The sequence below is a fragment of the Athene noctua genome, chromosome 1 (assembly GCF_965140245.1).
Source record: "Athene noctua chromosome 1, bAthNoc1.hap1.1, whole genome shotgun sequence".
Taxonomy (NCBI): Eukaryota; Metazoa; Chordata; class Aves; order Strigiformes; family Strigidae; genus Athene; species Athene noctua.
Genome location: NC_134037.1, coordinates 249,569,151 through 249,592,850, shown reverse-complemented (window position 1 = coordinate 249,592,850; position 23,700 = coordinate 249,569,151). Strand labels below are relative to the sequence as shown.

At 34.9% G+C, this 23,700-nt stretch overlaps 1 protein-coding gene across 2 annotated transcripts in view; it reads left to right on the top strand.

The window, feature by feature from the left end:
- The window catches only part of DYNC2H1 (dynein cytoplasmic 2 heavy chain 1), a 182,683-nt gene that overhangs the window by 32,869 nt on the left and 126,114 nt on the right, over positions 1-23,700 (top strand). For both annotated transcript variants that reach the window (XM_074916428.1, XM_074916437.1), the window contains exons 31-52: positions 292-442; positions 1,969-2,171; positions 2,660-2,842; positions 3,047-3,229; positions 3,388-3,611; positions 4,342-4,457; positions 6,468-6,667; positions 7,330-7,594; positions 7,918-8,125; positions 8,505-8,634; positions 9,983-10,138; positions 11,154-11,413; positions 11,865-12,111; positions 12,853-13,004; positions 13,511-13,655; positions 14,893-14,995; positions 16,493-16,660; positions 16,796-16,920; positions 18,038-18,286; positions 19,085-19,193; positions 20,304-20,417; positions 21,190-21,332. In XM_074916428.1, coding sequence (XP_074772529.1) covers positions 292-442; positions 1,969-2,171; positions 2,660-2,842; positions 3,047-3,229; positions 3,388-3,611; positions 4,342-4,457; positions 6,468-6,667; positions 7,330-7,594; positions 7,918-8,125; positions 8,505-8,634; positions 9,983-10,138; positions 11,154-11,413; positions 11,865-12,111; positions 12,853-13,004; positions 13,511-13,655; positions 14,893-14,995; positions 16,493-16,660; positions 16,796-16,920; positions 18,038-18,286; positions 19,085-19,193; positions 20,304-20,417; positions 21,190-21,332 — 3,834 coding nt within the window. The remainder of the gene's footprint in view (positions 1-291; positions 443-1,968; positions 2,172-2,659; positions 2,843-3,046; positions 3,230-3,387; positions 3,612-4,341; positions 4,458-6,467; positions 6,668-7,329; positions 7,595-7,917; positions 8,126-8,504; positions 8,635-9,982; positions 10,139-11,153; positions 11,414-11,864; positions 12,112-12,852; positions 13,005-13,510; positions 13,656-14,892; positions 14,996-16,492; positions 16,661-16,795; positions 16,921-18,037; positions 18,287-19,084; positions 19,194-20,303; positions 20,418-21,189; positions 21,333-23,700) is intronic.

Genomic DNA, 23,700 nt, shown 5'->3' with positions numbered 1-23,700 from the left:
TTCCATCTGACATATTTAATGGGAAAAGGTTCTTTAAAAATTTTGCTAGCAGATGCTGTACAACAGCTAAAGGACTTGCTGTGTTAGATTACATTACAAGTTTTTAATAAATTTTGTCTGGTTTTAAGATGGCTATATTTGTTCTTAAGAGCACAGCAAATGTGTGACTTTGTTTAAAAATGATACAGTGAAGTACTTTGAATTTCAGACATAATAAGCAATTACAAATTAATTGAAAAACTCTTTGTCTTCTGTATTTATAAAATGCAATTTGAACTTTTTCTTCCAAAGATTCTTTCCTTGGCAGAACAAATTCAGTTCACTGAAGATGTTGAAAGTGCTATCAAAGACTGCAGTCTGCAACAATTAGAATTAGAACTTATGGCTAAACTGGAACATTATACCAGCATTGATACTAGTATGGAAGATACTGGGAGTACAGGTATAAAAATGTTAATTAATATATAGTTCTCCGTAATGACTGTGTAGTTGTATAGTATTTAACATTCTGCTTATTTAAACAGAAAATTGTATAAATCTCTCTTAGTTTGAGTTCATAAAGTTGTTACATTAAGTTACCCAGCTATTAGTGCCAAGATTAGTATGTTTAATAATTCAGAGTGAGCAATGGATTTTTATTTAGATTAAAAATGACCATGGAACATTTGTATATATGCAAACCTCTCTAATTAATTTTTTAATAGCTTTTAATACTTTCTGGTTTATATATTTGCTGATAATTTGTCCTCACCTACTGAACTGTAGTGTTATTTTTCATGAAACCTGCCTAAACAACAGTTGAGGTACATTATGTCATGCCATTATATTCTCTACAACTGTGTAGGTGATTCTCTTTTTCTCTCTTAGATGTCTATATCTTCATCTGAACTAAAAATTCTTGAATAATTCTGTAGCAAAGCCAATAAACTAGTTATTCTGAAGACATGATTGTTCACTATCTTATATAGTCCAAATGGATTAGAATAATTATGCCTTTGAGTGCTTATTCTTCTCTTTTGACCAGAAGGGGGGCTTTGAATGACTACCTCAGATGTAGAATTCTGAAGTGTAGGTTAGGTGAGATGGCTCTTACCGTATATGCATAAAAAGATTCAATTTGACGTGTAGCTGACAATCTTCCACTACATTTGTATAGCTACTTACTGTATTAAATTCTAGTTTAGAATTTGTGAACTGTTAACATCTGATACATTATTAGGAATAGGATTCATATCACCTACCTTCAGTAGTCTGTAAGTGTGGTTCTTTATCTAAACTCCCTTTCTGTGCTATTTCTATAACCATTAGAGAAATGTCGCCAGTTATAGAAGAGTGTTCATTCATCTATTGTATAATACATTTAGAGTAACTTTTTAGTTTGGATAATAGGTGTGATTTTGAAGTGAGTTGCCTGACTATCCCCACTTATTTTGGTTTAATTCCCATCATGGAATGGTATTGGAGCACACAAACTGGATTTCTTTCAAATGAAACTAAACTAAACAATATGTTCTCAGAGTACACTTAATGCACCCAATCTGCTAATGAACATTCATTCCACATCACCCTAATTAGTCTGAGTAAAATCTCCAGAGCACGTGTAGTATGGTTTTCAGATCCTCAGCAGATCAACTAACAAATTGTGCCACACTGATTACTGAAATGGACATAGTTGTAAACTCTCCTGAAATTAAGTACTTTCTAGAAAAGCCTCTCTCTGTATTGAGTATAGAGGCAGACAAAATCACTTCTAAATGACTGAAGTTACATGATGATTCACATTTCTCCCTCGGGATTTCGTTTTATGCGGTTTACTTTAGATAATAATATTTCTGTATATAATTGAAACAAGATCTGAATAAAATCTTCTGATAATAGAAAGCAGCACAATGAACTTGAGAATGGGTAGCATGTATCTTCCTTACTACACTGTTGTGATTTTTTTTATGTGTGTGTGGTTATTTGCAGAAGCAGGAATCCTTGAGCTCAAGCTTAAAGCTCTGATTCTTGATATCATTCATAACATTGATGTGGTGAAGCAGCTGAATCAAGCTCAGGTTAACAATGTTGAAGACTGGGCTTGGAAGAAGCAGCTGAGATTTTATATGAAAGACAAAAAATGTTATGTTCAGATGGTAGATGCTGAACTCCAATATACATACGAGTATCAGGTGTGGTATTTTTAATTTTTACCTGGTGGCTTTTATATCAGTGTCAAACTGATTTCACATATGCTGTTGGTTGCCTCCCAACTGTTGCCATTTTTTCAACTTTGTTGTGTCCTTAGCGTGATGTTTCATAGAAAATACTAAAAGATAGGGTAAACATTTTCATACTGATATTGATGGGGTAAATGTAAGATTTATGGAAAGCAGCTACATTATCATATAATTGTTTCTAATATGCTTGCTACTTTTATATCAGAGTGCAGTTTCATCTGTGTTGACCCCTTTTCTGTAATTCTAAAAAAATTTGCACAATGCTTTGACAATCTGATATAAAATTAGGAAAGCTTCATAACTGTAAACAAATTCATATTCTTAATGGACAGTAATCTTGACTGTTGTGTTATATTTTCAAATTAATGACTTATGAATGAAATTAATGAAATTACATTATCAATATTTCTGTCTAACAATCATTTGTTTTGTTTATGCAGGGTAATTCCTCAAAACTTGTTTATACACCTTTGACAGATAAGTGTTACTTAACTCTTACTCAGGCTATGAAGATGGGCCTTGGAGGAAATCCCTATGGTCCAGCTGGAACTGGAAAGACAGAGTCAGTAAAGGCCTTGGGTGGACTTCTTGGAAGACAAGTGTTAGTCTTTAATTGTGATGAGGTGAATATGTTTCTGTATAATTTAGGAAATGGTTATCTGTGCCCATACTTCAATATTATATTCTAGAAATACTTTTGATAGCTTGTCAGTTTCCATTAGAAATTTGTGGATATTTCCAAAGACATATTTTTTAACAGATGAGAAGACAGTCTTTCATTATTTTCTTGTTATTTGAATTTTGATAATACTCTTTTCAATTTTGAGGGCATTGATGTGAAGTCGATGGGGCGCATATTTGTCGGCTTAGTGAAGTGTGGTGCCTGGGGCTGTTTTGATGAATTCAATAGACTTGAGGAAGCTGTATTGTCTGCAGTATCCATGCAGATTCAGACAATTCAACATGCATTGAAGAAACGTAGTCCTGTATGTGAGATGCTTGGCAAAAAGGTACATCAAAACTTACTTATTTTCTTCTTATAAAAATAGTCTATAAACAAGTGGGTCAAACTTAAAAACTGATTACTGTAACTAAACATAGCCCACTGAAAATTTCTCAATACTGTTTCAAATGACAATATACTATTACAATGCACTTCTAATGCTAGGTCGAAATGGATCATAATTCTGGAATTTTTATCACTCTGAATCCTGCTGGAAAAGGTTATGGAGGAAGACAAAAACTACCTGATAACCTCAAACAACTTTTCAGGCCAGTTGCTATGACTCATCCAGACAATGAACTCATTGCAGAAGTGATTCTATATTCAGAAGGCTTTAAGGATGCTAAAATACTTGGTAGAAAATTAGTGGCTATTTTTAATCTAGCAAGGTAAGCTCTTTTATTTCTTTTTTTTTTTTTTTTTTTTCTCTCTCCCCTTAGTCATGTTACTTTTCTAATTCTCTTCCCTCCTGCTTTCATTTCAGTATTGATACTTGTGGTTATCTCACTGCCATCTTCCTTCTTCTCCATCTAGTTTATGCCAAAGCATGACTGTAGGGATACAATCTGCACATACTTTCTGTTAACTTTCTGAAATATTTTATTACTTGGATATTTCAAAAAGCTATATGTCAGAAACAAAACTAGACATAAAACTGCAGGTTTGGAGTAATCTGAAGTTTTACATTCAAAACAACTCTTAATTCTGAATGCAAATCCCTGTAGATACTCATTAAACTTATAGAATAAAAATATTGCAATATATTGAGAGGTTCCAGTCTGAAAATATCTAGAATGCAATTATAATCTCAAGGTGGCAAAGTACTGCTCCCCTATTACGCTCATTAAATATAAATGCTCACAAGCATTGTGTTGAATTTAGACTCTTTAAGTTGTTGAAATGCAAGTGACTATTTCATTATAAGTATGCATATTAGAACAAAATTCAGAGGTTTTAATTAGTGCTGTATATTTCTGAAATGCATTTCAGATGGTGCTACAGATACTTGTCAGTTTCTGTTTTGCCCAGAACAATGTTAGGAGCATGTTCATTTGCTGTACAAAAATTTCAGGTGGTGTCACCTAACACTTATTACAATATTGCTGTTTTTAAATTTAGGGAGCTTCTGACACCACAGCAGCACTATGACTGGGGTTTACGAGCATTGAAGACTGTTTTGAGAGGCTGTGGCAGTCTTCTTCATCAGCTGAAAAAAAGTGAAGCAAAGCAAGAAAGTAAGGTTGACCATGCCAAACTTTTGATCATTTAGGGTATTGTACAGATATAATTCAGTCCAGCTTTCTTGTTCACTGGACTTTTGAGAAGCTGTGGCTTGTATCTGGAGGCAATTCAGAAAAGATGAAAATATCTGTGAAAGTCCTCCTTCATTATGAGATGACAAAAGACTGTTTCATGTTCTAGATTGAGCTTTTATCTGATAAGAACATAGATATAGGATTTATTCTACAATGATTTTGAGTGATTCTCAAAGACTCTTGTTTTCATGTGGCTTAGGACAGGAAAATTGATTATCTGATGCTGTCATTATTCATCAGTCACCAGACCATTTTGATTCAATTTGAGGTTTGCTAAAATTGTCACATGGCATTAATTCAGACTGGTAGACAGAGACAAATATAAGGACAGTTAGAAATTATAGAAATGTATTGGACTAGACTGGGTCACTGTTCCTTTTTTTTTTAACAGATTTTATAAATGATTGTTGTTGTTTAGATGTTAAATGAGTGGGAATTCAGAGTGTGAGATGGATGAGCATTTCACATCTTTAGGACACAACTACTGCTCTTTTTTGCTTAAACAACATATATCTGAAAAGTTTTAGAGACAGCCTTGGTTTACAAATCTTGGCATAACAAATGATCTGACAACTTTAAAGGATTTTTAATTTACTTTAGTTTGGATGTGCCAAAGAAGGATTACCAGCAATGTCTTTTAGGGCACATTTCCATCACTGTTCCTTGTTATTTACATTTTAGCTTCATGTGACATTTGCTGAAATTTATTTGATCTGGTTTAAAATATGATTTTCAATAACACTGCGAAAGGCAAGATGGATAGATTTAGGTTATGATTTAAACGCAGATTTCTTTTTTTAAATTTCTATTTTTATCTTATAGCTTGAGAAACTTAAGATTCCAACAAATGTGGTTCCCTGCTTCTTTATGTTTGCTTGTAGTGTTGAGTCAAAATCCCTTGGCATGTCAGAATGTTGGCCCTGTTCTTAACTGTTGCTTAAATTTTGTATTACTTCCTTTAGTAAAGCAGTTCAACCTTTGTAAATCAAGTTTCTTAATGTCAACATTTTTCCTCTTAACTGTTTATCATGCTATTTAGAAAATTTGCCTGTAGAAGCATTTGCATTTAAGGCATTGTTCAGGATGAAAAACCTTGAACTTTTTCCAGATTCTAGAAGGGTATACTAATGCTTAACCTCTGGAACATTTGGGAAAAAGCCACAGGAAAAAGGGAGGTTAGGGAACGGGCACTTCCTGTCAGTTGTGTTGAATTTGGGCTACAGTGCAGTCTGCTTTGGGGCAATCATGCGTTCAGAAGGAGGGCAGAAACACAGGATGATCTTCATCTCTGGTTTCTAGTCCTGCTCTCTGAAAAATGTACATGTTTTATGTGAGAAAGTAATCTGATTAAAAAGCAAAAAAAACCCTGAGATCAGAGCCTTTTTCCTTTGTCATCATGAATTATCTATTTTTCTGGCACAGTAAAGGTTTCTTGTGACTGTTTTCTTTCTTGTCCCAAAACACTTACATGGTACTTCAGATTCAGGAGGAGTTGTAGACAGTGTTTATTTCTGGAATATTCATAGTTGATTAGGATGCACTTAAGAGATGTGACTTTAAATTGACTCTAGCAGAGTAACGTCTAGAATCCAGGTCCTTAATTTCTTTCATGAGTGCTTTAACAGGTAAACTATTGTTCACTGATACTTTTAGTCCCACTCTTTAATCATCAAGCTCTTACGTACTATCTGACGTGCATCAAACCATCTCATATCTGTATAGCATGCATTTGTGAGCATATATGATACTTACAGTAAGGCACTCATCTAACTTCCATGTAGAGTGGTACGTGCACTGGATTGTAATATGTGCTGTGATTCCACCTTGAACATTTTATAAGCAGTAAGGGCTCAAGTGCTGTTATATTCCAAAGGAAAAAAATAAAAAGAACAACAAAGCTTAAACTGGCTTCCTTGCTTTTATTTCCAGTTAATGAAAGTCACATGGTGGTTCAAGCTCTGCGGCTTAATACCATGTCAAAGCTGACATTTGCAGACTGTGCACGTTTTGATGCCCTGGTTAAAGATGTATTTCCTGGTATTGACTTTAAAGATGTGGAGTATGCTGAGTTAACTGCAGCTTTAAAACAAGCCTTTGAAGAAGCAAACTTGGAAATTATAAGCACACAGGTAAGCATCAACTACAACAACAAAACTACAACTGAGTTATTCTCAGTTAGAACTGATTAACATTACATTTGACTAATTTCTGTTTACTTTTGAAAGAAATCTTTTATAATGAAGTGAGAATAACTGACAGTTGATTCTAATTACATGTATGTAAAAAAATAAATGTATGTGATTGAAGCATGGTAAATCAGTTGTGTAATTGAAAGAAAAATAGAGCAAGGAAAATTAAGATGTGAACATGTGACACACAGGTTTGTTCAAGCCAGGTGCAAATGCCAATGAATATTTGGGACAGTGGAAAAAATTAAATGTGTAAACATTTGGTTTTATCAAATGTTCTGTGTGTAGTTTATATTTATTTATTTCAGGGATGGATGAAGTTTTGTGGCTAAATGTTCATTAATTTCTCAGTAAAAATATGGCCAAAGAGGGCTGATATTTTTATATTGTAATTTAGTGAAATGTTTCTAACATGCAAAGTAAGTTTCTTGATATTAATTAGTGTCATAATTTTAATTACTTCTGCAAATATCAGTTGTTTCAAAAATAAAATTATAGAAATAAAGTGACTGCATGCAAAGTAAATTGGAAAAATATTAAAAAAGAACATGATTGATTTCGCTTTACAACTTCACACGGCCATTATCTCTTTTATTATCTAGATCAAGAAGACTTTGGAATTGTATGAACAACTACGTCAAAGAATGGGTGTAGTTATTGTAGGTCCAAGTGGTGGAGGTAAATCAACACTTTGGCGGATGTTGAAGACAGCACTTGGTAAAACTGGCAAAGTAGTGAAACAGTATACTGTGAATCCCAAAGCTATGCCTCGACATCAGTTACTAGGCCATATTGACATAGATACCAGAGAATGGTCTGATGGTGTGCTTACAAATAGTGCCCGACAAGTAGTACGAGAACCCCAAGGTACGTTTGTGGGGGAGTTATACATCACTATGCTTAAATTAATGAAATGACATTTTTTTATATTATATTATTTGTGGATAGCATAAGGCAAGAAAAACTTTTGGTGGCAATCATAGACAAGAACACTGATACATTTTGCAAAGTTTGTGATAAGAAATCTGAAATAGACAGCAGAAGGTAAAGCATGTAAGGAATATCTTCATAGAGTTTATGTTTAAGTTATAATGAAGGAAGGCTATTACATAGTGTTAAAATAGCAAGGGGAGGTATTCTTTCAGTGGGTTTTTTTGGGTTTGATATTTTATTTTTGTGTCTGGAAATAGATACTACTTCATGGATAATTTGTGATGGTGATATTGATCCTGAATGGATTGAATCTTTGAATTCCGTTTTGGATGACAACAGATTGTTGACTATGCCTAGTGGAGAAAGAATTCAATTTGGCTCAAATGTCAACTTTATATTTGAAACTCATGACCTTAGCTGTGCCTCTCCTGCTACAATATCTCGAATGGGAATGATCTTTCTGAGGTAAGTCACAGGAGTTGTTACATATGTATATAATGTTATATACATACTTTTCTTGAAAGACAGTCTGAAGTATATAGAACAATTTAATTACTTTCTTACAGTTATGAAGCAAATCACTGGGGAAGTTTGTTTTAGGTTGCATGTGTCTTCTGCACTGGCTTGTTATAATCTTTTGGCTTGTACAGCTCAGACTTTTTGAAAGAGATGTCGTGGATTCTTTGTGTGTGACCCCAAGAGAGCCCAAGTATTTTTTAGAAATTCTTGTTCAAGTATGTTCCTGAACTTTTCTTGGAATTCTGCTGTTCCTTTGAACCTGTCTATGTGAAGATGTAGATGCTTTATATTTGTCTTAATCTTGTTTTGTTTTCCTTTGACCTAGTGATGAAGATACAGATCTTAATTCTCTTATAAAGTCTTGGCTAAGAAGTCAACCTGAAGAATGCAGATACAACCTTGAAAATTGGATTGGGGACTATTTTGAAAAGGCTTTAAACTGGGTTGTGAAGAAGGTTAGTAACTGAATACTTAATCAAATTTCAGCTTCTGTTAAGGATGATCCACTTCTATAGTTTAACACTGAAGAGACTGTTCATAAAAACTTTTAAAATTTTAAGTAAAAAAAAATCTCAGTGCAATTTTGGTAGCTGTTTTCTTAATAAGATTAATACTGGAACTGTTCTAATCAGTTTCCAAAACTTAATTGCTGTACTTAAAGTTTTGAAACACTTAATTCAATTTTAAGTAATGAGAAACAGTGTCTGCCTAATATTCATACTAGACATTTTTCTGTATGTTTTCGAAGATCTGAAATATCTAAATGACTAAGTCAAAAAAGGAAAAGTGAATAAATTGTTTTTCTAGATGTAAGTTATTGTCTGGAAAAAAAAAAAGTTAAAATTTGAAAAGTTACACAGTGTAGACTGAACCTTGTAATAGGCTGGGGAGAAATGTAATGCTAGAAACCTAAAAAGATTGATAGAGGCATATCTAAAAATGTAGTTTGATTGTTCAGAATGCTAAATTTTAACAGCTCCCACTAATCTGTCCCAAATTTAAGTATATAACTTTAGCTCTTTAGGATTCTACTCAAAACCATAACTGAAAGACGTTTTAATAGGTGAAAGCTAGTATGTAATTGCAATATAAAAAAGCGTAGTCCAAAACTTTGTATATTGTCTGTATTCTGTGATTTGTGGACGTGCATCAGAATAATAATTGTTCTATATATGCTAGATTTTCATAAGGATTCTAGATGCTTCCCTGCCTCCCCTTAAGCAGGAGTTGCATTTGCATTGAACAAGTGGCTTACGTTGCACAAAAATGATTTTGGTGAAATCCCCAATGCTGCAACCAGTAAGCTCGTGTTTGGGAGACCTGCATTACCTCCCCTTGGGGAACATGTATGCCCCTGTTGTGTTTTTAATATTATTTCCCCTCTTGGTTCTTTAACCCATGGAGATTTTTAGACTTTTGAAGTATCTTCAGGTGGATACAGAAGAAAAAACATGTCATTGATCCTGAGACTGCCAATCTGCTTTCACGCTAAAGAGCAAAATCTGTAAAGAATCCATTCACAAGAGAGATTTTCAGTATACAGTTATGTTGATTTCCTACAGATTCTCAAAATCTATAAGTAAAGTTCTGGTTGCTTATTCTAAATTACATCTATGTGTAGTCTAGAATTAAAACTTCCAAATCAATGCTAAAAAGTAATTTCATGTCAAGTGAACACCAACAGTGTTGAGATCTTTCATCATTTGTGGAAGTGTCAAAGAGCAATGAGTAATAGTCTGCTAGCAATATATCACATTTATTTTTAGGAATATATTTAAATCTACTACCACTTGCAATTTACAGAATGACCCTGTGGTAGAAACAAGTTTAGTTGGAACTGTGATGAATGGACTGTCTCATCTTCATGGGTGTACTGATCGTGGACAGTTTATTATTAACTTGTTACGTGGTCTTGGCGGCAACCTCAACATGAAATCACGGCAAGAATTTGCAAAAGAGGTAATAATATTTTTCAGCAAGTTTATTAGAAGCGTCTCAGTATATGCAGTAGGAATAGTGATTTTCTGTCTTCGAACAATGCAAATTTACAATAATAGAATATCTGTGCTCTAATTCCTTTGAAATCTGTGTTGTTTATAGCGAAATAGCTGACAAGTAGAGGAATGTTTCATATCTCACTGATAAGACTGCTAAGTGCCTTCGGCCCAGATAGCAATCCTTTGGTGCTGCACTGAGAGATACAGAATGGCCTCTGTCTATACTGTTTTATGCAACGAGTCACTATAGCAGACCCTGTGTGTGTATATGTAATGCAGATTTATTTTGTATTTCTTTTTTCTGTTGAGAATGCTTGAAAGAATAATGTGAGGGATTTGTTTCACCTCACCAGAGAGGTGTTCTTACAGCATTATTTTGAGGTTATGTATTGTATGCACTGGGGTGTTGTTCTCTCTGTGTAGATACTTCAGGGCACAAGGACTAGGGAATAGTGTTGGAAAACTGTGTGGGTATACTGGCCCATAGTGTCTGCAGAAGGCTGTCCCTGAAGGTAGTTATTTCCACAATCACACTTGGGTTTTGTGTTGGAGAGAAGGAAATAGTTCCTTCCTAAAGACAGCCTGGAGCTATAACACATATACAGGGCAGATGGTAAAGGTTTAGACTCAGCTTCTGGAATTAGCTATTGATGCATGTGAAGGAGTTACCTTGTTCTTATGATTATTATTAAGTATGTTGCCTATATAAATCTTTGCTAAACACAGTTTATTTTATGTTCTTTATACTATGAACAAGTAGTATGTGAAAGAGTACTATGTTACTGTATCAGTTAAGGACTTAATCATAAAGCATATGCATAATATGAATTTTCAAAAGCAGACTTAAAGCTATCAAATTGAAGAATTAAATGTTTGATTTTACAGAAGCACTCTTCAAACATTCTTCAGCTTGAAATTGTATATCTTGTCATTAGGAGTATGGATTTAACAGAAGCTTTATTTTTTTTTTTTTAAAGATCTTCAGTTGGGCACAAGAATCTCCACCGGATCCAAGGAAGCCCCTGGACACATATTATGACACTGACACTGGACAGCTAATGCTATATCAGATGAAAAAACCTGAAAATTTAACAGCTGATGACTTTAGTAATCTCCAAACACTTCCTGTCATCCAAACTCCTGACATTCAGAGAGGTTTAGATTACTTTAGACCTTGGCTAGACTTTAACAATAAGCAGCCATTTCTTCTTGTGGGACCTGAAGGATGTGGAAAGGGGTAAAAAGTATTTCCTATTTTAAGCAAAATATACTTCTAACTATTTGGCAAAGTTTGTAATATTTTGTTATAATGATTTTATCATATGACTTTCTGCTAGAATATCACTTGTTTAGGTTATTAATGAAACAAACCTTCTGTAGTGCCAAATAGGTAAATTCTGATGAAGATCTACAGAGAAACTTCAGGCTGCCACTATGCATCCAAGACACCTGAATAAGGCTTTTAGATACGAAAAAGGACCTTATTCCATTTCTTGAATGGAAAATATTAAAATTTTAAAGTCAAGAATGTTTAATTCAGCAAACCTCATGCATCTCCTATTAAATGAATACAGCATGTAGTATATGCATTTTAATTTAAAAACTATACAATTCCTTTGGATACACAGTATTTTAATGCCTTTCTATATTACTTATGTTTATATGTATGTACACATTTGCTTTTTTAGGATGCTGCTTCATTATGCATTTTCTCAACTCCGATCCACGCAGATTGCTACCATTCACTGCAGTGCACAAACTACTTCTCAACATCTTCTACAAAAATTAAGTCAAACTTGCATTGTAATCAGTACAAATACTGGCCGAGTATACAGACCAAAGGACTGTGAAAGGCTTGTTTTGTACTTAAAGGATATCAATCTACCCAAACCTGATAAATGGGGAACAAGCACTCTTGTGGCTTTTCTACAGCAGGTGAATACTTATGTCTGTTTTTTTTATGAAGACACTTAAGTGTGCTGGAAATAGTTTAGTGTATGTAGAAAATACCTACATTGATTATTTTCAGAGTTAACAAAGTTAACATCCAGCATCTGTTTTGTTTGTACTTTGATAGAATATATAGGTGTGAGCCAGAAAAAAGGTACCATTTTTATTTGGCTTATATGCATAAGTAAATAAAGACAGTGCTCTCCTCAATGAGTTATAATGCAGTAGGCATATGAATGACAAGAAAATCATCAGGAGTAGTCAGCATCGATTTACCAAGGGCAAGTCATGCTTGACCTACTTGATAAACTTCTGTGGTGAAATGACAGACCTGGTAGATGAGGGGAGAGCAGTGGGTCTAGTCTACCTGGACTTCACTAAGGCTTTTGATGCTGTCTCCCAGAAGATCCTCACAGCTGTTTGACGTACGGGCTGGATAAGCAGATAGAGAGGTGGGCTGAAAACTGGCTGAACAGCCAGGTGGTGATCAGTGACACAGAGTCTACTTGAAAGCCAGTACCTGTTTAGCATCTTAATTGATGGTCTGGACAATGGGGCAGAGTGTACCCTCAGCAGGATAGCAAATGACACCAAACTGGGAGTAGTATACTTCTGACAATTAAGAAAACAGTAATAATGGTATACTTCTCACTTTTGTTTTTTAAATTTTTTTGTCTGATACTCTGTTGGCTTTCTTTGAATGATATATTTTTTTAATTATTAAAGGTTCTTACATATCAAGGATTTTATGATGAAAATCTGGAATGGGTTGGTTTAGAAAACATCCAAATTGTGGCTTCCATGTCTGCTGGAGGAACATTAGGAAGACATAAACTTACCTCCAGATTTACTTCTATTGTTCGTCTCTGTGCAATTGAGTAAGTATGTGGAAATTAATTTGACTCTCAGAACTCAGATTCAGTCTTTGTTTATAGGGCCCTTGATCCATTTGGTGTTTATTTATGTGTGGCTATTCTAGTCTTTCATTTTTTCTAACAGTTTGGGATCTTCAGATTTGATGCTGTTTGTCTCTTGGCACTAGAAACCAGCTAAGGAGCAGTCAGAAACTATCTGTTGATAGTGAAGCGTTTGAAATATGTTTCCTACTGGGTGATTTTGCTTTCAGTAAACTGCTTTCTGCAGCTATATATTAAGGTGCTGTTTGGTTACAAAATTAGAGAAATTGAAAAGAAGTTTGTTTGTTTGTAAGTTTGAACACATTTACAGATGTATTTAGAAAATTTCTGATGGTGGCCTGTAGCAATAAAATGATAATTTTACTTAGCTGCTAGATGGAGATGCTATTCATTGAAATTTCTCAGTATCTTTTTAATAAAAACATTAAAAATGATAGTCCATAATGATTTATTTATTTCCTTTGTAGCTATCCAGAAAGAGACCAACTGCAAACTATTTATAGTGCCTACTTGGAACCTGTACTACAGAAAAACCTAAAAAATCACCCTATTTGGGGTTCTTTACCAAAAATACATCAGCTAGCAGGATCTATGGTTCAAGTATATGAACAGGTATGGAAATTTAATTTCTTTTCTCAAGATCATGGAGAATACCAATTTTTAAAAAAATAATTAGCTTTTGATATTAACAAGAGAATAAAAAAGTTTAAATCCAAGTTTATCTTTTTTACAAAACGCTGATATCAATTTTAGAGATACTTATTTGCACAGAATCCTAGGTATTAGAGGCAAATTGAGTAAGTGGTAAGTGCTCTTGCTTTCCCACAGATTTATTGTATTAGTTTGGCAAGCATCTTAACCCATCTATGCTTTCCATTCTTGGTTTATAAAATGTGCATAGTAGTGTTTTCCTACTTAATGGATGAGGAGACAGTGTACTTCAAAGACTGTTAAGTCCTCAGATGTTACGGATGCCGTTATGAATAGACAAGAGAGATGTGAGGGTGGAGTCCTTTACCCACATCAAGGACTACCTATTAAAATTTTATACTATTAAAATAGGTGTTTAGACACCAAAATTCATTTTACCATCCCACATAAAATTTTGCAGACTTCTATCTAGCAAAACACTTAGGTACTAGCTTTTCCTAATCATGTACATAGCCTTACTGGGGTAGGTACTATGGGGATGTAAGTGCATGTTACAAGAATGTATGCATGTCCCATCTGGACAAAACCATGATATAAAACTGATCTTTGACTGGAATGTGGGTATACTTATTGGCTAGCGTGCACCAGTTAGCAGGAGTTTCACATGATATTATTAGTGTATTCTAAGAAATCTAAGTTTAACTCTCATCACACTAGGACCAAATAACTGGAGGCATTTATTCCTGAATTAAAGATATGGTTGTAAATTCAAATATCCTTTCTGGGGGAAGAGTTATTATTTCTATAAAAACTCTTTGTGACTAAGTGTTACTGATTTTTTTTACACTTTTATATTTCCTTTTCATTTTATATTTGGTATTGCTTTAAAAAAAATTATGTGTTTTGTCTAATAATACTGCACTAACAGTCCTGGGTAATGTGCAGTTGTCTGCATCAAAAATGGTACAGAAGAAATGTTCTAATTCTGGAAAATCTTTTGTGGTCAGACAGCAAGATTTAAAGAACTCATATCTGCACTTTTCAAAAAAACTAAGGAGAGCATTAATAAAATATCTAAATATATAGACTAAATAAAAAAATAATTTATCTGGTATTTTAGAAGAATTTAAAGCTACATTTCCAAGTGCTTTACATTTTAAAACGTCACTTTTTTCCCTCTGTTAACTTCCATTTTTAGGTACGAGCGAAATTCACAGTTGATGATCACAGTCATTACCTTTTTACACCATGTATTCTTACGCAGTGGGTTCTTGGTTTATTCAGATATGATTTAGCGGGTGGTAAGTCACTTATTTGGTTTTCATTGATAAAGTAATTCTAAAATGGCCTAAATTATTGCTGATGTCAGTCTTACTGTTGACTCCACACACAACTTGTTCACCTATGGTACTCTTTCTAAACTGTGAACTGTCTGTAAATCAGTAGAGGGAAAAAATGCCTAACAGTTAATTCCATAACATACGGTAAACAAGTTTTAAAAACTCCACTGATGTTTTGAAATATGTGTGGAAGCTAGTATAGATTAAAGGCAATTGGTAGGTTGGGACTGTGTTCTCTACTATGAGAACTTGAAGTGTACCTCCTATTCCCAACAATTTTTTCTGCTTTTTTGGGGGGTTTTGGGTTGAGATTTTTTTGAGCATTCTTATCTTTTGTATTCCTAGAGGCATGCCTCTCATGCTTGTCTTTTTATACCTGGTTATATAAACCTGGCGGAGTGACTAGAACTACAACTCATACATGTCATCTATGACCTACTTAATAAAAGAAGAATATAACTACTTTAAACATACAGAAAACATCTAGAAAAATATTTCATCTATGTAAAAATTTTAAAATAGCTATATAAGAGCCTAAATTTTCTTATAATTTGGCAAGTCTTGATAATTGCATTCCAGTCTGGAAGTTCATCTTTCATTAACTTTGGAAATGGTGAGATCTGTAAGGGTATTCAATTTTGAGTGCTTTTCCAAATAGAAAACATAGGCTTTCTAATCTTGTTTTTGTCTCTGAAATGGCTATTATTACTAGATCATGAACAATTACTCCTTACTGTGTTTTAGCTCTTACATTCATTAAAGGTTTACATAAAGGGCTGCTTAAAAAATATAAAAGTGGTAAGAATGTTGTGCTTGCTTCCCATTAATTTTCTGCGATCATCAGATGGCATAAATGTACCTTGAGTAAGGTCAGAAAAGCTACACTGACAACCAGTGAATAGGTAATCTCAGCCCATTTAAGGCCTCTATTGTTGTATCTGAAGGTGACATATGCATGTGCTTTTTCAGTGATGACCAATATGGGATGTCATTTACTCATCTCACCCTTCTTTTGGCAAGAGTATTGAAGATTTGTATTCTTTATTGGCATTTTATAATAGAGACTGTTTTGGATATTTATTGTTATTTTAGTATTTGTTATCATTCTTTCTCTTTCCCTTGAAAACAGTCTCCTGGATATTCTTGTTTTCATTTTTTAATTATTTATTCTTTTATTTTTTACTTTATGTGCAACACCTTGTTCATTTTGATTAGAATGCTGGCACTAAACTGGGGAACTTGTTTTAATAGAATATGTTTAATTTTATCTTGTAATGTTCCATAAAGTTATTATTAAAAACACTTCATAATGTTTACTTTTTCTCTTATTTCTTCCTTACTGATGCTCTTCTGCTGGTATGTAATTTCACTTACTCATTTTCAATCTTATATTTTGAAATGGAAATCATAGAATTTATTATAAATATATAAAGTCTCGTCTCTCCTTAAATTTTGTAGGATTATCAATACAAACTGCAGACTATGTATTGGAAATTGTGGCTTATGAAGCATGTCGTTTGTTCCGTGACAAAATCGTTGGCATGAAAGAACTTCATGTATTTGATAATATTTTGATAAAAGTGTTTCAGGGTGATTGGGGCTCAGATGTTTTGGACAATATGGCAGGTAAACCATTTGACGCATACTACTTAAACTTGAAATATTTATTTAGGAATTGCTTAATCAAATCAATTTGATCAAGTATGATAGCTCATGAGCTGAGCACCTAAACTTTCAAATGATTCCTTTTTTTTTTCACAGATATCTTCTATGTAACTTGGGGAGCTTGTCAAGAGGCATTCATCACACCAGGACAGGCACTACCACCACATGGGAGGCCACTTGGCAGACTAAACTCAACAGACCTGAAAGATATTATTCAAAAAGTGAGACAAGATTAAAGGTTCTACACAGCAAGGATTCACAGCAATTATTGTAGACATTTTTTGTGGAAAGTAACATGTTAGCTCCAGGTTTAGGGTGGGATCTGCTGCTTGTTCGAGGAATCATTTTTTGCATTTGGTCAAGTGAGGGAAGGTTTGTGAAGCTATGTAGCAGGCAGTAGGAAGTATCGTGTAGCAAGGTTACTTTAATAAAAGGGCATTGGTCACATTTGCTGGTGATTTAGAACAGTTTGATGAACATTTTGAGAAACACTGATGTGCATATGTTTGTGTACTGTTTGAGTATCAAAATATTAAATGTTTACTTTCTGAATTTGTAATTTGCTAATGTAATTTTTATTTGAAGAAGTACAAATGAATTGTTTGGAGATTTGGCATACTTTTAAACAGTAAAGTACAAAAAATGAGCTTGGTAAGGAAATGCAAACATGTTAATTCTGCTAGACTGACTGATTTTCAGGATGAGAGCTTTGAGATCGTCTCCCCTTAGTAGTGTTTGATGCACTGCTCTTGTAGATGGAAAACTACTCCCTCTCTTTAATTACCAACTTGTGACCAATAGACTATATGGGAAATGATCAAGTTCAATAGCCTCAGTAATCAGAGAGTTTGGTGTTTTGTTTTTTTTTTTTTTTTTCTGACTACACAATTACATTGGGCTTCAAAGATGAGGTTTTATTAAATACAATAAGAACAGAATTTAATCTTAGGATCTGTTATTATGTGTGTCTCACTAAGAATTTCCGTAATCTGCAATTATGCAGCAATTAGCTGCCTAAAACACTCTTCTAAGTTAAGTATTAATTAATCTGTTCTCAGAGACACAGCACAGACTTTATTCTGGTCCGTTATTTAGTTTTAATTACTTCAGTGGTAGATTTCTACTTCAAAATATCAAAGACTTCTAGAATATACTGGTGCTGGGGGCAATGTGATATGTTCATTACTGGTAAAGTGTATAATTTATTTGTAATGAGTACCATCGTGGTCTCTTGAGCTTTAAAGCCCTTCTTTTCTAAACTTTTAAATGTTGGATGCTTTCGTATCTTAGTGCTTTTATTTATTGTTAGTGAACACATTTTTTTTCTTTTTTTAATAGGGTATTATTCATTATGGGCAAGACAAAAAAGAGATAGAGATTTTACTCTTCCAAGAAGTCCTCAGTTATATGTCTAAAGTGGACAGAGTGCTAAGTTTTCCTGGAGGATCACTTCTTTTGGCAGGACGGAGTGGTGTAGGTCGTCGAACAGTTACTTCATTAGTTAGTCATATGCACGGAGCTGTTCTGATTACTCCCAAAATTTCCAGAGGCTATGAGTTGAAGCAGTTCAAAAATGATCTTAAATATGTAAGTCACTCACTGTCTTCCATTTTGTAGTGTTGTAGGTGTGTATTAAAACAAAAAAAAAAAAAAAAAAAGGAATGTGGAAGGTCACGAAAGTGTTGTGTGAAGAGATATTTTAAGAAAAACAAAATGTCAACAGTCAAGTTGACAGATTTTTTTTCTGAAAGAGGTAAATTTGTAGAAGTTCTCAATGTCTAGATGTTCTTTACAGTAATTACATGAAACTCTACTTTTTTGAATACCAGAGCTGTTTTTTGAGTGTTATGGACTTCATAAATTCTAAGTTTATGTGAATGTTGGAAAGATTTTTTTCATGTATATATTTTCACATTGGTATATATTTTTATTTTCTGTCTCTACTATAGTCTACCAGTTAATAGGATAGTAGCTGAACCAAGTAAAATTTTAGTGACAGATGAAAGTTTACATCTTATTTAAAAACAAATGCAAACCTTCAATCAGGAGTTTCCCAGGACCTTCAGTAATGCTAAAGAAAATTCTAGAGCTAAGTCCACACAAAAAACCCTCTATAACTGAGTCATATCTGGAACATAAATATAGTCTATGAAAGAATCTGTTTTAATTATTTTTTCATTATCAAACTGTACATCTAGGTAGAATGTTCTTTATATTTGATATCTCATGAACTGAATCACCTAGTAATCTTTTGTAAATGTATAATAGTGTAGATGCGATGGAGAAAATATGTATGTAATATATAATCAAGGAAAGATGATCATTCTCATGAACAATACACATATATTCCATATACTGAGATTTAAATGTCTTCCCTGCTTCTAGGTGATGGAGCTTGCTGGCATTGAAGCACAGCAGGTAATATTGCTGCTCGAAGACTATCAGTTTGTTCATTCCACATTCCTTGAGATGATCAACAGTTTACTGTCTTCAGGTGAGATAAATCCAAAAAGATCATCATACTACTTTTACCACACAAAGTTAGCTCAGTGAAGCAGAATTGGATGATGTTTTCTGATTTTATGTCCATACCAGGTGTTAATTAGCTTTTCTACACTGTGCTTGTACATGAGAAACTGACTTGAAGTTCACTTATCTGTCCGTTAACCTACCTATAGTACAGGTGCTTTCCATTCCTCAAAGTGGCAAGTTAAGTAACTTATTTCAAAGGAGTTCTTTATAGTAGTGTAACAACAAAATGATAATGTATTCCACTCTACAGCTTTCCTTTTCTAAAAAAATTCAAAACTAAGAGGTGTTCCAATGTTTAGACTGTGAAGACTGTATAGACCCCACTTTTCTGAAAGTAATGAGTTGATAAATAAAAATAACATATTACAGAAGTGATAATTGTTATGTAGCTTTGTTCGTCGATCAGAGAGATCATTGAAGAACTGAGTCTAACTTAACTAAATGTTTTTTGGGACTAGTGGTAGTTCAGTAGTACAGGAGTAGAACTGTTTGATAAGAGAACCAGATTTTCCTGTCTCCCAGGTGCCAATCCAAAACCCCTTCCAGTATCAGATTCTCATCATCCAGTGTTAAGCCTCTATATCTGAGAACCTAGATAACTACTGTCTTTCATGTTACTGTTTTCTGGTGTATGATGAATTCTGGTTTGATTTGTTTTGTATGCAGTATTGGATCACACTATCTTTGGATAGATTTGAATGAGTTTTTTGAAGTTTTTTTCAGTAATATAGACAAAGTAGGCTGTTTAAATGGAATCACTATAATTTGGTTTGTTGTTTTCATGGTATCAGGAAAAGAATAATGAAGTATGTGAGATGATACTCATGAAAGTATGGAGGTGAATATCGCTGTATTCAAATTCTCTATACAGACGATTAAAGGGAATCCTTCAGAGGAATTTAATTAATCTCAAGTTGACATAGCGCTTAGGGATATGAGAATGGCCAGTGTTAGGTTAATGGTTGGACTAGATGATCTTCAGGTCTTTTCCAACCTAGATGATTCTGTGATTCTGTAATTTGAAGAATTATGTTATATTTGATCTGACATTTTAAATTAATTCTTGAAATAGGAGAAGTTCCTGGGCTATATAAAATAGAAGAATTAGAACCACTGCTATCTCCTCTGAAAGATCAAGCTTCACAAGATGGATTTACGGGACCAATTTTCAACTATTTCACATACCGTATGTGAACAGAATTATAATTTATTACAAAGTTAAAAAAGTGGTATAATACTGGATACATAATTTCTAACATGGTCCTTGTTTTGTCTCCATTTTTTACTTCCAGTTGTTAAAAAACAGGCAGGAATAATGATTACACTGTGATATTTGAGGGCACAGAACGCTTATCTTAAAAATAATTCTTCTATCTGAAATTCTGTATTCATGAATGTTCTACAAATGTCCCCATTATTTTCTGGTTTGTTTAGCTTACATATCTAGTAGCACAGTTGTCTTCTATTTGTCATTTATACCTACAAATCACTTTGGATTCTGAGTAATCATAAGTAAGTTTACTGATAGATTTCTTAATTATTTGTTTTCTCCATGGACCAAGCAGAAGGTTAAACAGTTTACAAATAAATAGAGGAATGTGACTGAAAGAATATGGATATTGGCAGTCATACTCAAGGGCACTGGAACTACTTCTAATTGGTTCTGTTGGTCTATATTCATTGGAACGAGAACTAGTGGTATCTATGTATATCCTGTCAACTCTTCTAAATTAAAAAAATACACTGTAATATACATAACAAGAATCTGTGATACTAAATTAAGTTCTGTTTATAAACATTCTTTCCCTAGTGTGATGTGGGGTAATAGTATATTTTTTTTCAGAAATTACCCTGTATAAGTATTTTAAGGACAGTAAATATGTTGTATTTGCAATAGATTTACCATTATATAGTTAGATTGTTACCTACTACATATTTAATATGTTGCATTTTCTTAGGGATCCAACAAAATCTACATGTTGTCTTGATCATGGATTCTACCAATTTAAATTTCACAATAAACTGTGAAAGTAATCCAGCACTGTACAAGAAATGTCAGGTTTTGTGGATGGAAGCCTGGTCAGAAAAGAGTATGAAAAAGGTAAATTGCATTAATTAAAAACTGTCACTTGTTTAAATTGGTGTCTCCAAAACTAACTGAGCTTTGGTGAATAAGATCAAAGTATTTAAAGATGTGAAGGAATAGTTGTCATTGTGTTTATTTAATCCGGTTGTGCAGTCCTACAAAGACAGAAAATTCTGCAGAACAGTTAAGTAAAATTAACATTGTTATTTTACCAGTAACATTATGTTTTGTTCTCTCTGTGGACTGACAAACAAAATGCTGACTACAATGACTCTGATCAAACACAGCATTTAAGAACAAAATACAAAAGGACTGCAAGAAAAATGTTAAAGCCAACAATGCTGATGATGTCAGGCATAGTAGTAACAGCAGATAACTGCTTTAAAAATAGTTTTATTATGTGTATGTAGATCTACGACTGCACTGTAAACATGTTATTCTTGAATCTTTAAGTGTTTTACTTGTTGGAACAGAGTCAGTGTGTTCTTTTTAGGATCAAAATCTGCTTATTTTAGGATGTTCACAGGGTAAGTTTGAGAAAAAAAAAAAAAAAAAAAAGTATTACTTCTATATGTTAAGAGATTGGCAAATTCAGTGCCCTTATAGAGGAAGGCTGCCACAGCTTCACGGCCCCAACTTGAATCAGGGGTGAAGCTGAGCATGTATTCCAAGTAGGCACACACACACATATACAACACATATATACATGTGATTGGCCACAACCTAAAAAGAAACCCTCAGCACAAACACAAACAGCACCATTGACATCATCCTGTTTCCCTCTCTGAGTGATTACAACAAAGGTCTTTGAGTGGGAATTATCACAGAATTGTCTAGGTTGGAAAAGACCTTTAAGATCATCCAGTCCAACCATTAACCTAACATTGACCATTCTCAACTACACCAGATCCCTCAGCACTGTGTTAACATGACTCCTAAACACCTCCAGGGATGGGGACTCCACCACCTCCCTGGGCAGCCCATTCCAACGCCTCACAACCCCTTCTGGAAAGAAATGCTTCCTAATATCCAGTCTAAACCTTCCCTGATGCAACTTGAGGCCATTACCTCTTGTCCTACCCCTTTTTACTTGGTTGAAGAGACTCATCCCCAGCTCTCTGCACCCTCCTTTCAGGGAGCTGTAGAGGGCGATGAGGTCTCCCCTCAGCCTCCTCTTCTCCAGACTAAACACCCCCAGTTCCCTCAGCCGCTCCCCGTACGACCTGTGCTCCAGACCCTGCACCAGCTCCGTTGCCCTTCTCTGGACACGCTCGAGTCATTCAATGTCCTTTTTGTAGTGAGGGGCCCAAAACTGAACACAGGAATCGAGGGGCGGCCTCACCAGTGCCGAGGACAGGGGTCAGATCCCTTCCCTGTCCCTGCTGGCCACGCTATTGCTGACACAAGCCAGGATGCCATTGGCCTTCTTGGCCACCTGGGCACACTGCTGGCTCCTGTTCAGCCGGCTGTCCATCACCTCCCCAGGTCCCTCTCTGACTGGCAGCTCTCCAGCCACTCCTCCCCAAGCCTGTAGCACTGCTGGGGGTTGTTGTGGCCCAAGGGCAGCCCCCGGCATTTGGCCTTATGGAAACTCCTCCAGTTGGGCTCAGCCCATGGCTCCAGCCTGTCCAGGTCTCTCTGCAGAGCCTCCCTACCCTCGAGCAGATCAACACTCCCACCCAACTTGGGGTCACCTGCAAACTGACTGAGGGTGCACTCGATCCCCTCGTCTAGATCATCAATGAAGATGTTATATACATGTGCAGAATGTGGATTCCCCTACTAATGGTGCACAGACACACAGACTCCTCCAGTAATTGCCTCTGGATCTGCTGCTCTCCGCAGGCACATACATGTAGATGTGCACACACAGAGACATATTCATCCAGGTCTCATTTGACTTCCAGACTCCACAGTCTCTCAGGCAGTAGGCCTGGACCTTCCAGTCCCTCTGTCAGCTAACTACTATGGGTGCTTATCAACCCACAGTAAATCTTGTGGGATCTGAAATGCTCTTCCACTGCATCCCATAGTGTGTCCCAGGACTCCTGTGGTGTAAACGCCTCAGTCTGGTCTGTAAGGTGATCTGGCCTCTCCCATTAACTCATCATGATGGATTTCACACCTGGACCATGGGGTTGGTCCATCTCCTGGGAGAGCCATTGTAGCAGATGGTGCAGTGTCCCTCTCTGCCTGGGTTACCGGGGCTCCTCCACCTGCCGTTGTGCCTCAGTTTCAGTGGTGATTTGTATTGCAAGTTCATTTTGGCAAAAACGTTTGGGTCAGCTCTGTCCACAGCTAAAAAATGTTTTTCAGAGTATTTTTGCTTTCACTTTAGTACTTCAGTAGGGATTTTTTTTTTTTTTTAAGTGGAGTATTATCA